At 26.0% G+C, this 16,627-nt stretch overlaps 1 protein-coding gene across 1 annotated transcript in view; it reads left to right on the top strand.

Moving 5' to 3' along the window:
• The window catches only part of LOC113386235, a 61,678-nt gene extending 46,087 nt beyond the window's left edge, over window positions 1–15,591 (top strand). The window contains exons 8-10 of the mRNA XM_026624027.1: window positions 32–298; window positions 1,562–1,692; window positions 15,199–15,591. Of these exons, the coding sequence (XP_026479812.1) occupies window positions 32–298; window positions 1,562–1,692; window positions 15,199–15,405 (605 nt within the window). The 3' untranslated portion in view covers window positions 15,406–15,591. The remainder of the gene's footprint in view (window positions 1–31; window positions 299–1,561; window positions 1,693–15,198) is intronic.
• The last annotated feature ends 1,036 nt before the right edge of the window (window positions 15,592–16,627 follow it).

Here is a 16,627-nt window from a genome sequence, read left to right as displayed (position 1 = left end):
ATGAAAGCTTATCATTTATCTTTTTTTTCAGATCCCATGCTGAATTTCGAGAACGAAATATTCAATACGAAAAATATTGCAAGTCAAAAAGCTTACAATAGTGAACTCTATAATTCAGAAAGTGAAAATTTAAAATCTAATAATCAGTGTGAATATGTGAATGTGAAAAGTGACCCAATAGTGAAAACTAAATGTGAATTTGTGAACCGAAACAGTAAAGGAAATTGTGATAATATGTCAGAGTTGAGTATTAACTATGAACTGATGGACAAGGACAAAAAGGATCTTTACGGTAAAGGTAAATGTTAATTCATAATAAAAGTTTATTTTTTTAATATTATATATTTAATATTGGTAGATCAGCTGTATTATTGTATTTTGTGTTAGCTACCTATAGTTTTCTAAATAAGATAATTTTACAACAGAAGAAACTAATCGGGACGCCAATCGAATTGTTGGTGAATCGCATCTAAATCTTCCAATATTGACCTAGTATTTTTAATACTGTGCCATAATTAAATAGAGCTCATTTTGGGCTGGCGTTTATATTTTTAATATAATATATACGCGTATATTCTATAATATTTCTAGTATATATTTTTTGTATTTTATTTTAATGGCCTCGTTTATTCAAGCTTTTAGCCACCTACAATATTACTTGCTTACAATCTTTAATTTTATACTAACTTCTTCATATAAATCTTCTTTCTTCTTCTCTACTTATTTTTCTTTATACTTTTCAACTTATCTTCATTCTTCATTCTTCATTCTTCTTCTTTTTCTTCTTTACTATCCACTCATTTCATCTTCTAAACTCTTCTTACTTCTTCTACTACTTCAATTCATTTAATTCTAATTCTCTAATATTTATACGTTCTGATTATTTTTACTTCTGATTCCAGTTCGAATTTTAATTAATTAATCTTGATTTTATTATTTTGTCATGAATGTCTTTATAATTTATTGAGGATTTTACGAGAAAATATAATTCAAATGCAATGGATATAAAATTTTTAGTACTTTGACTGCTGACGACCTCGTGATCATATAATTAACTTTTAAATTGAGCTGGAATTTTGAATTTAATTGTAAGAGGAAAGAATTTTTTTTTGGTTGAAGAATTTGTATGTATATATAAGGGAATAATGCAAAAAAAAATTCAAATCTCAATAATAAAAAAAAAAACTAAACTCTTTTATAAATATCAAAATTTATTTTTTGTTTAAGGAAATTGTATGGGCAGAATTCAGTAGAATAGAATTGCAAAAGAAATGACTTTTTATCAAATTTCTAAAATATTTTTTTGTGACCCATGCAGTTTACAATTCTGGACATGATGGTATGTGTATCTAATAATATACAAAATTACAAATATTACAAAATTTTTACTAGCAAATATCAAAAAGCAAATGGAATTGGTGATCAATGATATTATAAGAAGTAGTAAGCCCTCATCAGTACTAAAAATTTAAAAGTCAGATAATTAGTATACATAACACCTAATTTATATTTATTTAATAATGACGAATAATATAATTATGATTTTTATTATTTATTTTAGAGACAAGAGCTCACCGTGAAAAACCTAGCATATGGCAAATGTATTATATGCAAAGTTCTAAAACGCAGCATATAAAAGACGAAATCAGCAGCAAACTGAAAAACCAAAAAGCCAAGCACATACCATACTTTGTAAGTATCACATCTTTATATATTTTTAATTTTTTAAAAACAATACTAATTAAATTTTATTTGAAATATCATATGAGAATCATGTTCATTATATTTACATCGAAGATCTATCTATCTATCTATCGAAGATCAAAGCGTAGATCTATCAATTCATGGTCGGTGCAAATTGTTTTTGACCAAATAAAATATAAATATCACCAAATAAAAAATAAGTATTACCAAATAAAATATTTGTATCGCAATACAATTCTTCATTTAATTGTTGAAGAATTGTTGTTTTAAGTTGAAGAATTCGTTTTTCATATAGATTTACAGTTATAATGAGATTTTCCGCAAGTTCTAAATGCGTATAAGGTTATATTTATATGCATGCTCATGCAAAATATGTAAATTTTTATATATATATATATATATATATAGATGAAACAACAAAAGGCAATGCACTAGAAAATTGCATGCCGTTGCAATAATTAGAGCAAAAGACAATCAAACCTTCTCAATCGTTATGTAAATTACAACACAATCGCAATATAAGAAATACTTAATGTATTTGTTAGACTTTTTTAATCTATATATACTGACAAATATCACAAAATACTGAAAAATTATTTTGCGTGAACCATTGAAAGAAAATATAGTTTTTATATATTTTGTTAATTCAACTAGTTTACAATTCCAACTTTGATCTCTTCGAATTACATCGTGCAAAATCTAATCTAATCAAGATTTATCTTCGAGAAACCTGTTGAATCTAACTATGTCTTAATTAAATAATTAAATACCATTACCATTGACTGGTAATTCATTAAAATCTCTAATTAGAAAATTTATTGAGGAAACGAAAACATGCTCAAGTTAATGTGGTACTTCATCGAAATTTGATAGCTATTGGATTGATATATATATATATATATATATATATATATATATATATATTAAATAACAAGTAGTGTAATTTAAAGATGATTTTAATTAAACTAGAGAACTAACTTATAAAGTTCAATGTAGGCGGTTTAGCAAGTCAAACCCTTTCTATTTAAGTTTTATTTTTATTTTTTTTAACTGTGTTTGTTTAAATTGTATCTTAAAAATCAATACTAAAAAAATTTTGATAAAAATTATGGTAAAAGCGCTTAATGATTATTTTGCAGTAATATGAGTAGTCGCAAAAATGTCTAAAATTCACCTTCAACCCGAATTTTTCTAGAAGCAATATTTGTTCTTAATTCAGGTTTTTGTTGTCGCAAATTGTCCCAGATTTCAGAAAAACTTGTTATTTTCAATATATAATTGAAATTTCAAGCTATATTAATTACTAGGTTGTATATTTAATTAAGATTAAGAAAATTTCACATAATACTTAGAAGTAAAAAAGACTCATTGGGACTTATTTTCAGTAATTCTGATTAAAAAAACGATTAATTAAAAAACTATAATTATTAATTTAAATAGTGCATGTTATGTATAATTTCTACTGAAAAAATAATTTTAAAAATTCTGAAAGATTCAAATTACAAATTTGAAGTAAAAAAAACGGTCATATTATTTTTAACCATTTTGTTGTATACGTTTTTGTAATAAGAATGGATACAACTTTGATTGTTTTGGTTTGATTTAAATAATTTTTGGAATGAAAAATTAAAAAAAAAAGTTGTATTCATATAAAGACTAGTTGTATTCATTAGTTCATAATTAAATATAACAATTAAACCTTTTGCTCCGGCGGCAAAATACATACTAATTCTGGAATTCGCGAGTGAAAAGGGTTAACCATAATTTTTTTACAGCTTAAATTGCAATTTAATTATCTAATCAAATTATCTAAAACGGTTATGAAATGGCATGGCATTTATTATTCTGATGAAGAACACACATTATGCTCTATTGTATCTACAATTATTCTTTATAAAAAAATGCAATAGCAATTTAGTAAATCGATAATTGCATATTGACCTCAATAACATAACTAAAAGTTAAGTAGTTTGAGCATTTTGAATATAAAATAAATTTATTCAATTATAAATAACAAATAGATATAAAATTAAAGCAACATATTTTTTCTTTTATGTAGTGGATGATAGTGATTAATCTCTAGTAGTGATTAATTTATCTTTGATAGAGCTTAATTTATTCTTGAGACTGGAAATGCAGTCAATGTATGCAAAATTCTTTTTTTAGAAATCCGGCGACATTTTCCGCGTAAGTTTAAAACCCGGATACATTTCTAAAAAAACCTCATTCTTTTTCATTTCTTCCGAGTTATCTAATTCATAATAACATGCCGGGCTTTATAATTATTAACCATACGTAATATCTAATTGAAGTATGTAGTCTGATTCCGATTTAATTTTTTTTTTTTTGAGTTTTTATTCTGTCGACTCATATGTATAGATAATCGCGTGTCTCCTTACATAATGATTTCCTGATACACATTTGCTTGTGTTTATGAAAGTCATAATAATTTCGATAGAATTTCACTCCATCCGTCGATAAGTCGTCGCCTCATTACCTTTTCGGACTTTCTACATATATCAAAACGTAAATATAATCTTAATAATACATGGATCTGTATTTGCGTGTTGAAATATATTTAAATTATGTACAGAAATTATTTTTTTCACTTATCAGAACATCATCACGATATGCTAATATGTAAATATCATTGCAATCAACAAAACGCAGACTTTAACGCATGAGTTAAGTGAAATAAATTTTATTTGCATGCGATTTGGTTTTGTTACTTCTATTGTTTAGTTTTTATACAAAGCTATTGAAATGTAAATTATGTTTCCTAAACATTATCTATTATCTTCATCTCGTAGTTAACAATAGGCTTTATAATAAGGGAATTTTATCTAGATAAACTTTGTTTTATAATATATTTTTGATTTAAAGAACGTTGGTAATCATCCTTAATCTCTGCCACAATTTTAACCTCGGCCAGCTCGGTATCAAGCAGTATGACACCAGATTTTATTTTGACATCATAAACCTCAAATATGTTCCTGACAGAAAATTGCCTTTCGGAGGCATTTCTGCAACATACGCACATAACTATTAGAAATATATATTTGAGATCTATTCTTAAATATGATGTTATGAGAAAATAGCCTTTCGAGTACATTGTTGCAATATACGCACATAGATGTATGATATAAATCTGATATATTGCCACCCAAATGAGAATGGTTAACAACCTGATAACAAGCTGTAATGATGTCCATTTTTGCTTGAAAATATCGATTAAAATATGTTTCCGAGTAAAAATCAGCTTCAGATCATTACTGCAAAAATTGATCATGCCAAAATACTAAATTAAAAATTTAAATATATTTTAAATACAAAGGACAACCATAGGGTTGTTTTCTAATAGCCATTTCTCAATTAAGCAAAACAATTACTAAATGTCCTCAAATAATGGATTATAATGCATATAAGAAATGCAAAAAAAAAAGTTTGTCAATAGGCAAAAATATCTAACAAATTGAATAATAAAAGTTTCCATGACGATATATTCATAATATAAATTTTTGTTATATTTCTTACCTAAGTTTATGGTAAGAAATATAACAAATAAACTTTGCTATATTCTACCTTAAAATTTTATAGAAATATATAATAACTTGAAAATTTTATTAACTTCCCGTAGGGTAAGTTTCTGAATATTGTGGCATACCTTAGAAAAAATGGACGTATGTGTGTGTATATGTGTGTGTGTGTGTGTGTGCGTGCGGATACAAATTTTCGTCGACGATTTCGGGAACACCGATCAACCGATTTGAATAATTCAATAAACATTCAATTTGTATTTAAGGAGACGTGCTGATTAGTTTTTGGCGAAGGCAGGTCTCGCCGTTCCGAAGATATGGGGCAAAAAGTGCCAAAAACGGTAACTCAGTTTTTGAGAGAACGTAGCGTCCGATTTTAATAATTCAAAAAACATTTGACTTGCATTGACAAGAATTGGTTGAATTTTTTCTCTCAATTAAAATAAGTTAAAAAAATGTTATTTGGCGGTCAAAAATGTTTATTGGACATATGTACATTAAATTATCAGATATTTTATAGAGATTTTAATAATGTGTACACTTTTAGTGTAATTTTTTTGGGTTTCGTGCCAAAATTTTTAATTACGGTACGGGAAGTTCCAGCAATTTGCCTTAAGGCACGATGTGATGCACCTCACTAGTTATAATTATAAATATTAGCCTTTTTTCTATGGTTTATAAATACAGATTTTTATATTTGCAAGTATGCATACACACTTCTGCAAGCTACAATCTTAGAAAAAAGAAAAGATATATTTTCCTAGAATTTAAAAATATTTAAAAAAATACGAAAATCTGATCAACCACAAATTCATAAAATTTGTTGTTCATAAAAATTTCAAGTATTTAAATAAAATACTTACTATTATTATTACTACCTGAAAGAAGATGAACATTACCAGAAAAATATTGATGAATAAGCAAAATACTGTAAATATTTTTAAGGTCACTAAAGATTCCTAAAATGTCATTATCAAAGTCATAACCTTAGAAGAGTGTCATTCCGTAATATTTCACAATATTTCATAAAATTTCTATTATGCATAAACTTTATGATTCCTGTTATTGCAAAACATGAATAAATTTTACAGTTTATACCAAATATTTTTCAATGAATAAATGATTATTCAGCACAGAAATTTTTCGTGCTTTAATGGATTGATGATGGGCATGAATCACGATAATAAAAATAAAAGTAATAAAATATTTTTCCTCCAATTTAATCTTAATATGAAAAATAATACTACAATAGCTTATGAAGAGATTTTGCTAATCAGTTTTTGGTAAAGATCGGCCAGATTGTTTTTTTGTAATATTTTGTAAAAAATTTGTTTTTAATTTTTTTGTACTACAAATTAGAGGCAAACCATTGGGTTGTCTCAATAAACCACCATATTTAGACAGATTATAATTTATATAGAAATTCATAATAATGTTGATTAATTTAGAATAGAAGTAAAGTATTTAAATTTACACGAGCTTATCAAACATCCTAAAATATTCTAGGCCTATGAGAACTAGTTTTATTTTGAATTTGTAACTAAATCTCAATTCTATCGATTCAATCGATTATCTCCATATCGGAAAGTTCATGCAATCACAATTACCGGACAACCTTAATGAAAATTACCAAATCTTCTAATTTATCTAATTACATAATAGAGATTATTTTACACAGTATAAAATCAATATTTAATTATATATGACTATTGAAAATGAGTATATTTATAAAATTTTCCACTTAAAAATTCTTGATCATTATATTATGCTATCATCAAAAACTTGAAAGCATAATGAACTGTATCATGTTTTTATATTTGCGAGTGGCAATTATATTACGAAATAATTCCACGGTATTTGTATTTGTCAAGATGTGTGTATATATACATATATAATAAAATATTTGTATTTTTTGGTTTATTTGTATGGGTCAAAAACAGGCTTTAGATTTGTACGGCCTTACAAGGTCGCTTTGCATACCGGATTAAACATTTATGCATGCATGAGAGATGAATATATATATACATATATATATATATATATATATATATATATATATATATATATATATATATAAATTAAAAAAATATATTATGAAGATTTTTCTCAGAACATAAATGATCTCATACTTCATTAATTTTAAAGTAAAAAAGAATAGATATCGTCTTAAAAAGATGTTCACTTATGAAAACTGATCTTAAAATATTATATAACATCTAAAATCGCGATGTGTGATGCAATTTACTAGTTTTCTTAGAAACGTCTCATAAGCAAGTTAAGCTGTAATTATCTCTGAATATTTCTTATTAAAATGACTACTTTTAAAAAAATCTTTATAAAGGAGCATATATACATTTATAAGTATGTATGTTTATATACATGCTTATAATATAACAATATAATTAACCGTTGAAATAGCATAAGACTGGATGACCTGATTTTCTAACAGATTTATGCTATTATAATTTATATATATACACACACACACACACATATATATATATATATATATAATGTTAGCTATAATGTTTTTACAAATCATATGATTGATACATTCTATTTATCATAGTAATAATGATTTAACAGTTTTTTTTTATAAATGACGATTCTATTCAATGTTACAAGATAATGAAATTGAAAATGAAATAATACTATTACTACTAATAATACTACTACTACTACTATTACTACACTAATATTACTATTACCACTACTACTACTACTACTATTACTATCAATGCTAATAGCACTACTTCTACTACTACTATTACTATTACTAATACTAATACTATTAGAAGATGGTAGAGTCTTGGAGTTGTAAATATTTCGTAGAGCTTTGAACAAAGAGTCCAAAAAAGTAATAAAAAACAAAAAGAATCATGGTTTTGATAAGTTTGTTCAAATCTTATCAAGGTCATGTTTCTTGACAGATGCCCTGAATATGGAACGTACCTAATTCCGAAACGTCGACAGTAAATAAATCAAGAAATAGATTATTAAAAAACTTTTTTGTTTTTCATTTCTTTTTGGATTATTTGTTCGAAGCTCTACAAAATAATACTACACTACTACTTCTACTACTACTACTATTATGTATTACCACTTCACCAAATATAGACAAAATTGAGAAAAAAAATTAATTGAATAGAGACTCTATTGCTTCGGATGCTTGGAATAGTCCTTGCTCTAAAACTAAATTGTTTAAAATTTACTACAACTATAGTCACTAATTAATCCACAATTATTGGTAGTATTATAGTTTGGTGCTAGTGCCAATTAAGTTCTCTGGATTATTGTTATTAATGATCATATTTTCTGAGGTAGACATAAAACTATATGTCAAAACGTATGGAAAAATATAATGATTTAAAATTTTATTCTTTTTACTTGATAATCTATATGCTTTTCAAGATTTTATTCATAAATTAAATGCTTTTAATTAGTTGATGGATAGTGAGATAAAGTTCACAAAAAATAGATTTATGTGGCAATTCGTTAATTGTCTATCCGAAAATTTGGATTTTATAGTTTATATTAATCATTTTCATTGAATATAACAAAAATTATAAAAGAAGACGTATGCTCACTATAAAAGAACATGAAGTACTGCAAACATTCAGCTGCGATCGTTAAGATAACATATGCAACAAATGTTGTAAATATATATATATATATATATATATATATATTATATATATATATATATACCAACGATTACATATTTACATACGATATGCAAAATTCATTTCGATCATCGATACCGTGTTTATCTTGAATTCTTCCAATCTGAATAGATCAGCATGCAAGATCTTCTAAGTTGGACAGTGTCGCTTCTTCCATCGTCATCATCATCATACTTTAAACTTTTTTTAAATTAATTATATTTATTTCAAATAAATTATAAAAAAAATTAATCACACTAACAATATAGCAATCAAATTAAATATGGAAGCGACGTTACGCATGTGTTTTTACTACTTTTAAAGAAGTGTGTAATAATGCGCTTGGCTGATTTAAGAATACAAGGATAAGCGCATTTATTCCGAAAAATAAGAATAAATATGAATTGTATAACAGATAATAATTATTTTTCTAGTTTTAATAGGGAATATAGGAAATTTAAAAATAGTATGAATTATTGAAGCATTAATTGAATCATTTCATTAGTGAGTTATATAAAAGTTGCAAATATATTTTGAGGAGGCGCTATTAGAATTCGAACAAATTTCAAACTTAGTGTCAGAAATATGGTTGAATTAAAGATCTTAAAATTATATCTGATTCTGATTCATTTGTAAATTTTGTAATGAGAAAAATAAATCTTTTCATATATTCACTGATAAAATGAATGCGTGAAGTGCCTATGAATAGAAGTCTGTAACGTCTAATAATTTATATCTTTGTAATTATTTACAATATCTTGAGATTTATAAATGGTATATTTATTTTGGCTTTATTAGTAATTATAACATTCATATAAAAATTGTCTTGGAACTTTTAAGCTAAGTTTGATATTAGTTTCTCTACTTATAAAGATAGTAGATTAAGAAAATATTGCTACAACCGATGTAGCACAATGTTAAAATATTTTATTAGACGTATGTTAGCTTGATTATACAGTATAGTTTTTATTTAACAAAATAATGTGATTTTTATAAAAATAATTTGCAGTAGCAAAAATAAAGTATTTAATATTATTTTTTGAAGTACAACCCTGTTATCTTATATAAAAAACATTGGCGAAGGAATGTCTATTGTGCAGATGCGGTGTCGCAATATAAATAAAAAGGTTATTGTTTCGAGCATCGTACGCAATAACAGGGTCGAATTTTGTAATTTTGTTCAGTGAAAATTTAATATAATAAATAGCCAAAGATTTTAATAATTTACTGTTTCTTAGAATAGTGATTCCCAAACTTATTTGACTTATCGCCTCCTTACCAGAAAAATTATTACTGAGCGCCCTGGATCATTTTTTTTTATTTCAGTAGCAATAAGTCTAAGGGTACAGGGCCTTTCAAAACTCAAATTTTATAGTAATAACAATACCATTTATCACTAAATACAAGTGGAAAGTGTTATTATAACTAAAAAACAGTTCTAATTTCCAATATTTTTTTTAAATTATAATGAATCTCTGATTTCGTTCAATAATATTACTGTCTGCCTTTTTAATTAAAGCATAGATCATAAACTTCCCCAAGGCAAAGTTTATGTTTTTAAAAAAAAAAATCCAATTAATACTGGTGAATATTATTTTTTACTTTTCATGAAATTAACGTAATTGTTGATATCATGTTGAGATCCAATTTAGATTCAATATATTACAAAACTATGTGCAACAATCCTGATTAAGAAATACTAATTAAGATTAATTTTAATTAGATATCAACTATTCTGATTGGGCATGTTATTACTTAATATCTATTGCGATATCTATGTAATAATATTAAATTTTTATATATATTTTTTTCATTACCAATCCTTCAAAGCTCCTAAAGAAAAGGACTTCCTATTACAATTATATATGAAATATTAAAGGCAAGCTTTTTTTTAAAAATAGCTTAGGCTTTAAGTTCGAATGAAGTTTAGGGTTCCAGATGAAATATAAAAATTATACCTACAAATATTGTTTTTGGCAATACATACATGTACACGTAATATAAATGCACATATGAAATGTATATGTATTTATTATAAGCACATATGATGTGAGCAATCAATACTCGGATAAACTTTCTTTTTATTTTATTCATATATATATAATCTGTAGGAAGATGTCAATTTAATATCGTTTGCTTTCTCCAAATATATGTATATGTATATATACATATTATTCTTTATGAACAAAGGTACTTTAAAGGTACAAAATGCATATATGATAATTTTGTGAACATAATTTGCGTTGTTCAAAATTATCTAATTTTTTTTAATGTAAGTAACATACTTTGTGCAAATTAAACGGATGTGGATTTTTCGACAAAAATTTAGAAAGATTTTTAGAAAGAAAATACTTTTGTTAAGGATTTTCAAACATCGCCGTTTATCTCCCAAAAGCAATATCGTAGAATCAAGGTAAAACATCTTTTTCCCTATACTTTCAAATATTGTTGTAGAAAAATTCTTAACTTTACTTATTTTTCTACGAGATATCTATTCTACTCTACCCTACCCAAAAAATCAAGAAATATTAAATGTTTTTAGACCTATTTTCTATTTGTCTTTGTCAAAAACTAATCAGCACGTCTCCTTATCATTAGAAATAGAATGATTTTAAATTATTCAAATAGTTTGATACGTGCCTACACACACACATACAACCATTTCTCTAATAATAAGGTGTGCCAAAATGTTCAGAAACCTCTGGAACGTAAAGATATGTAAGAAATGTAATTTTACATTTTTGGACGATTGCTATAACTTTGGGAGTTGATAAAAATTTAAAAAAATATGAAAATTGGTAAAATAAATCCAAGCGCCAGGACAAGCTCGTCTATCTCCATGAGTGGAAAGGTTCTTTCTTAAGCAAAAACTTCAAAATAAATGATTAGTTCAATTATAGTTAAATAAGGTATAAAAGTTCAATTACGAATGACTCAACAAATTCCTTCATGTGACTATGTGTGTATATACACACATATACAATAGATATATGATATGTTATTTCGCAATTTCATTGAATTAACTTTTAAAATTGCTTTTGTACTTGTCTCCATTACCTTTATAATTTCGCTCCGCGCATAGTAATAATTCTTGACGTGTGCTATAGAGGTTAACGTGGATGTAATGTCTAACATTCCTGAGCATAACTTTGTGATGTCTGTTTTATGTAAATTCAACATATTTTATGCCTATTGCATAATATATGATACGCTACTTTCTTTATTAAATAATATATATCTATATGCAAATACGGACACAGATACAGTTTTACCTAATGTAATGACCAACCTTACGCCGGTTCATTAATTTGAATTTTTTCATTCCAAGAAGAAGTTGGTGGAAAAAATTTGAGATCAATCTATTAACATATTTAGTTCATGAGGAAATGCACCTTGTTATTTTTTGATTTTATAATAAGGATGTCTGGATGGTCCTAGTGAACGGGATATTGTTGCCAAATTTAAATCCAATTCTAACATTTGTAGAAGCTCCTTAAGAACAACTTGATCCTGCAACCATTTGTTCACTTTAGTTTGAAACTAACTGTACTCATTTTTTGCATTCTTTATTTGGTCAGAATGAGTGAAATATTGAGTATCCAAAAAAGTAAATTTCGTCATTTTGGGGAAATTGTGGCTTCATGGGAAGAACTTGGGGTTGGTCTTGGTCTTCGTAGGAAGAACTTGGTCTAAAAATACTTTTTATTTTATTGCACTCTATATTTTGTCAGAATCAGTGGTTCATTGTTTTGTCAAAATTTGAACCCAATTTCAACATTTAAAATTAGACGTGGATTTGTGGAAAGAATATGGTCTTGCAGCCACAAGTTCGAGCCCACTTAGAAGAACTTGGTCTTGGTCTTAGTCTTCGTGGGAGGAACTTGGTCCCAAAATGCTTTTTGTTTTATTGAACACCATATGTTGTCAGAATCAGTGGTTCATTGTTTTGTCAAAGTTTGAACCCAATTTCAACATTTGAAGTTAGACGTGGATTCGTGGAAAAAATATGGTCGTGCAGCCACAAGTTCTAGCCCACTTAGAAAAACTTGGTCTTGGTCTTCGCTGAAAGAACTTGGTCTAAAATACTATTTATTTTATTGCACACTATATGTTGTCAGAATCAGTGGTTCATTGCTTTGTCAAAATTTGAACCCAATTTCAATATTTAAAGTTAGACGTGGTTTCGTGGAAAGAATATGGTCTTGCAGCCATAGGTTCTAGTCCACTTAGGCCAATTTGACATTAGTTTCTAATTCATGAAGTATATGTATAATATATCATATATTATAGATCTAAAATAAAATTCCCAGTAAAATAGTTTCATTGATGCATTTCTGCAATAAATATCACATCACTATTAGAAAAATTATATTAATAATCTCATTAGAAGGAGAATGATCATCAGCCACTAGGTTGCCTTCTAATAACAATAGATGACTAGATTAAGGAATTAGATCACAACAGCTCATAAAGCACATAGTTCTGATTGCTATTTAAATCAAAATTTTTGGAATCATATTCAAAGAGTTATAAGCATTGTAAATTTTTTCATAATTTAAGAAAATACCAAAGGAAGTCTTCAGTTAGTATCCTTTGTGTGAAATCTTCAAATATACGAATTTCCAGATATGAGTTATTTTGCATTACGTTAAAGTCCAACCAAGAGATTGAAAATAGTAAAATTTCTCTCCATTACATTTTTATGAACCTATGGCATTCTTCCAAATATCATACCTTCATAATTATTACTGTAAGGTATAAAGTCAGACACGCCTTCTAATTGCAGCACCATTATAATTTTCATCAAATGTTGCTAAATGTTTGATCTTGACAGATTGCAATTCTCTGAATAATTGATAAAGCAAAAAGTTATTGCACAAAAATATGAATTTTACTTCAATTGCAAAACTGTTTTTGAAGATTTTAATTTCTAGTTTGTAAACGCTTAGTAATTTGATTGCTACATTGATAAAAGGTGAATGGGTGAAGTATCAATATATCTGATTTTTTTTGCAAACTTTGTTTCTCTAACCTTGAAATTTTGGTATCCTAGCTACAAAATCTGTCTTAGCAAATTCAAGTAAAGCAATATCTGGATCACCTTTAGGGTTCACATATGGTATCCATAATAGCTTCTAAGTTCATCTCAATTTCAATTTTTAGTCCTTACTAATTGAACCAACTTTATATTACCTTTACTTCAAATGTTTTCTTATATAAATAAATATTTTGCACTTCTCACTATATGATAAGAGTAGTGTTAGAAAGCTGAATTGATTGAGTCGTAAAAACTATTAAAATATCTTCCGAGTTGATGAAACATCAACATAATTTCTTAAAGCTTTAAAAATTAATGTACCGTACTGGTAGAATAAAATCTTATTTAATTGGCGTAAATGATTATTAATTCCAAAGTAAATAACTGTTTTGGTTAATTGAACTAGATTATTTTAATGTAATTCATCTGATATAAGATCAATATTTTTAAGTACAACAAACTTGGTTGATAGATTTTTTTTTGACATTGAGGGTTTTTATACTGACCAGTAAAATATAAAATACAGATTTTTATCATTGATTCTGCATTTACTGATGCTTTGAATCCTGATAAAATTTGAGAATACAGGTGAAAAAATGTTTCCAAGTGAAAATAGTCCTGACCAGCATTGCTGGATTAAGTAAAAGTGTATCATAAAACTATATCAAAATAGAACAACCTCAGATTGATTTCTAAACAAAGCCCTTGCAGTTAGGAAGTAGCACCACGACATCTAATAAAACTTTCAAACTCTGCTTGCTATTTAAAAAAATAAAAAAAAATCATATCGATATATAACTAAATATTGTAGATCATATGTTATTTGTCTATTATTAATATATCAATGATGTAAGTTAAAACAAACAGAAATTTGTTTATATGACGTCTTACAAGAATGCATGCAGAACTAATTTGCATGATTTGTGAGTAACTTATCCGAACGTAAAATAGTTTAAGTTTAACCTTGTTTAGAATCATCTAATGAATTATACATTTATCTTGAAGACCAGGGAATTATTTTAGTATATTGTTCATAAATCGTTTTAATTTATAAACTTGTTTACAAATTTATAAAAATAGCCAGTCATTTAAAAAAAATAGTTTTTACATCTGATTTTATTGAATTTTTTTAAGTCGCTGTAAAAAGTCAACTCAAAAACTCGTTAAGTTACTTACATACTACTAAAGATCAAGTGGGAACTTTTTAATCATATTTTACAAATATTTTATTTTTTACTAATTTTCTTTTATTTTTCAGCCTTCAGGAGGTCGTCCAGAAGCAGATTTCACATTAGACATGCCACGCCAAGAACTTTTGAGTAAAAAGTTAAGAACCAGCAAAAAGCAGAGATGTATGTGCAGGACATTTGCCTGGTTCCTTTGTCTCGTAGTTTTTTTGGTCACTGTCATCGTTGTCTCTCTGGTTCTGACCAGGGGCAGAAGAGTTTTTGGTTCTATGGTTTAAATGACCCCGAATTGGAAATGAAGAAAAATGATTATCAAAATTATGTTAAGGAGGTTTTATAGAAAAATTATTAATTAGACAAAGTTCTTTAAGCCATAAATTGAACCAACTTTATATTATCAATTATTATTTAATAATTATTGTGATCTTTTGAAAAAATATGTTTTAAATTCTTTAAATAGTGTTACAGCCATTACGATCTTCTAGATCTACATAAAGTTGTTAGTTTTAATAAATTGTTGACAAATTAAAAAATCTCATTATATTAATAATATGTATATATAGTTTAGAGAAATTATTTATAAAAATCAAAGATTTTAATTAATTTATAGAAATATATTTATTTATAATCTATGTACAACATAGTGTATATCTGTACCAATAAAACATTATAATACATATAAGCATATTTAATTAAAAAAATATAATATATATAAATATATATATTTATATATATATATATATATATATATATTTATGTGTATAATATGTGTGTGTGTAAGATTCTAGGTTTCATAAATGGGAAAGTATAGATTCAAATTAATATTCCAAAATAAAAAGAAAAAAATTAGAGTTTAATACCTGAGACCTGAAATATGGTCATTTCCAATATAAATTTGATGTAGAATGTAATTTCAAGCTAAGAGTAGCATTTTTTACTATATATATGTATCAAAATCAATCTCTAATACGCCAAAAATTTAATTTTGACTAATATGTTCCAACGTCGAAAAAACTTTCAAAATATAAATATGTGATACTAAATCTCTTAATCTCTTTGTCTTGTTTTGTATAAAAAAATATTATTTTGCATTTATTAGAAAAAATTTAATATATATATATATATATATATATATATATATATATATATATATGTTGTGACAAAAATTTTATTATTTAAGAAAAATCATTAATGAATGAAAGCGATTTTGAAATTGTATTGTATATTATTATTGATAGCAATAAGATATTTAGTTACCTTATTTTCACAAACCAAAATTTCAAAATTAAGAGAAACGTTTTGTTCAGAAAACAAAATGAATTACAGAAGATGATACTGTGCTAATAGGTAAATCAACAGACTTTATGTTTTTTAAATTTTATCATAATTTTTATTTTGTGATAAAGTTTATGATAAAAATCATGCATGAAATAAATTACAAATCACCTATTTGTATAAATGATTTCAAATTTATTGAAAATATATTAGACGTATGGTGTA

Source organism: Ctenocephalides felis, unplaced genomic scaffold (assembly GCF_003426905.1).
Source record: "Ctenocephalides felis isolate EL2017-DRISC unplaced genomic scaffold, ASM342690v1 CF-g0.4_SCAFFOLD_03571, whole genome shotgun sequence".
Taxonomy (NCBI): Eukaryota; Metazoa; Arthropoda; class Insecta; order Siphonaptera; family Pulicidae; genus Ctenocephalides; species Ctenocephalides felis.
Note: the sequence above shows the minus strand (reverse complement) of the source record. Positions and strands in the feature narration are given on the sequence as shown.